General features: G+C 31.1%; 1 protein-coding gene across 1 annotated transcript in view; it reads left to right on the plus strand.

Moving 5' to 3' along the window:
• Positions 1-663: 663 nt before the first annotated feature.
• Positions 664-2,739, plus strand: part of LOC106463344 (ras-related protein Rab-1A-like) — a 22,438-nt gene continuing 20,362 nt past the window's right edge. The window contains exon 1 of the mRNA XM_013923368.2: positions 664-834. Within this exon, the coding sequence (XP_013778822.1) occupies positions 812-834 (23 nt within the window). The 5' untranslated portion in view covers positions 664-811. The remainder of the gene's footprint in view (positions 835-2,739) is intronic.

A 2,739-nucleotide genomic window follows, 5' to 3' on the forward strand; every position in this document is an offset into this window, starting at 1 on the left:
ACTGTGAAAATTAAGTGTATTGCAAAGTTGTATTGAAAAAGAATAAAGCTAGTTTTATTTAAGAAAGGACTTGTATCGCTAAAGCTTCATCCGAAAGAAATTATACGGGAAATTAACAAACGACCAGAGACGTAACAATACTTAATTATACTTCACAATCCGGAATTCTTCGAACATCCATTTAGCGGACCTTAACTGTCTACTCTGCAGAAAAGCCATGTAACGTGTACTATCACAAAGCTTATGTTTAACTCCTTCCGCACGAACCATTTGGTATTTTTATTTTCTTCAATACAAATTTTGAATGTTACAATGATATTAGAATAGTTATGCCTCTGCCTCAAGAAGACATTGAAAAACACCTTTAACAAAAGTTTACATTATTCAGAATTAAAACTGTGGAGAGAAAGCGAATTCCAGACTAAGCACCAACAAAAAATATCTTCGCACTAGGTATATGAACTTGAATTTCAAGCTATTACTTTTGCAATTTAGCAAAATAGTTTATGTTTTATATCTATTACATCATTATTTTGATACCTTAAATTAAATAAGTGTTAGATTTTGGTACACAGTTGAAGGCACTGAAAAATTGAATAAAAAGGCGCATTTCTTTAGTGGCGCTGCAAGGTGAACACGCCACAAGAATTTGACCGTGTGACGTCAATTTTAGACAAGTCATAATCTCACGTTTGGGGTAGTTCACCACAGACATATTTTGAACATAAATTTGTTACATTGTTGTCTTATAACATTTAACTGTATTTAGTTTTTCAGTTATTTACCATCCCCTGGTATCACTTCATAAGATATGTCCACCATGAATCCCGAATAGTAAGTAGTAAAAATTAAGAACTATTTATTTGATGTAATTTCCTTTTATTAGTTCGTCTGTTGAGTTTTTATTAAGGCTTAGTGTAGTGTAACTGTAAAGTTAACGCCTATAACTGGTTAAGTTGTGAGGGGGCGCTTTAATACATATTTCTCATGCCAGCTTTAACGGAGACAAAAATACGCACATAAAGCGTCAAGTATTTTAAAGAGTCAAGTAATTTTTGTTTTATAGAAATTCCATATGTTCAAATATATGTAATCGATAGAGCTATAAGTTGTAACATACATTTGCAAAGGCTGAAGTTTATAAAAAAAATGTCAATGGAAACTAGTAATTTATAAATTATAGAAACAATAAGAAAAAACACAGACTTTCGTTCTTGAACGCTAAAGCTCATAATGAACTTGTTGAGGAAATTTGTTTGATGACGTGGGTTTGTGTACTTGGTTTTAAGGTTTAGGGGGGGGGGCTGAATGTTTTTATTTCTGGCACCTTTTGTTTTCGTATACCGTTAAGTCTTCTATAATTTTATGCTCAAGAAAAAACCAGCATCATTATCGTATTGGTTTATTCTCCCATTTGAACAAGATGTTCTCTATGTTTTAAGGAAACCAAAACTGTTCCTACAACTAAGTGTTTACTGAGATGTTGGTGTCCATAATTTCAAAATCATACACTGTATGATACAGTATATTTTCTAGCCAACACAAAAAGAAGTCTTCAACCCTGAAGATGTTGTGTAAGTTAATAAATTAGTTATGTGAACCTTTGTAGTGAAAACAACTTACTAGCCCTACTCCTTTTAAATCTTGAATTAGTTTTCAATTCTTTCCTATGTTTTTTTAAGTCATTGGTATTTTGCCATTGTTGCAATAAGTTTATTTTCACCAAAATCTAAATACATGTTTATAAAAAAGGTATAGCTTAAAATTTGTATCAATTTATATTATCTTATAACTTCCAGTGTGATCTAAACTTATATTTTTTATTTACATGTAATTATTGTAAAATGAACAAGTAGTTTATTTTCTACAATTCTGGTTTGCAAAAAACATTACATAAGTAAAAAGTATGCTATGGATATATAGACAAACCTTATTGAAAGATCAAGCAACCATTATGTGATTACTAGATAAGCTATAAATGCATAAATTTCAGTGAAGACTGACAGAAAAATACCGTATACGAGAATCTTTGTATTAAATTTCCTTTTTTGGTGCTTTTGACCTAAAATATCTGCTAGTGTTGGAGATTTCAGGAAAAATTAATAACACTGTTGAATAATGTAATACTTTCCCTAATAGAATAATGTGTATTTTCTGAACAGTATAAGATAATTTTACAAACACAGAAAATGCCCAATTTCTGTGCTGTGTTAAAATCTTAGGAAACTTTAAGATTGTTGATTCTTTACTAATATTTGTGCTTAATATGACTTAGCATCATTCTGTTTCAGGTTAAACTCCAAACTCTTTGATTTGGAATGTAAAAGAGACATGCATCCCTTGTTTTCACACCAAAAGTTCATTGTAAGCCAATTACCTACATGTATATTTTCACAATACTGGTCTTTGATTGGTTGGAACAATAGGCCTACCCAGTACCTATGTAAGTTATTTTTACATATTTTATGCCTAGGGATGACTTTTTTCAAAATTACAATTGCCTAAAATATAATTATATTTGTAGCAATTCATCTACTTCCTAATATTTTGGGAAAAGGAAAAATCAACCTATAGGAAAGGAGTAGATGGCCATAGGCCTAAAATTTGTAGAAATGTTTTACAGGTAAAGGGGTAAGCCTTCATTATCCCACTGAATCAGAGATCCATATCTAACAATTTCGATGACAAGGAACCCACTTTGAGACTAATAATGGCTGGAGACGGCTTGAATGGGTAATG

Source organism: Limulus polyphemus, unplaced genomic scaffold (assembly GCF_000517525.1).
Source record: "Limulus polyphemus unplaced genomic scaffold, Limulus_polyphemus-2.1.2 Scaffold1382, whole genome shotgun sequence".
Taxonomy (NCBI): Eukaryota; Metazoa; Arthropoda; class Merostomata; order Xiphosura; family Limulidae; genus Limulus; species Limulus polyphemus.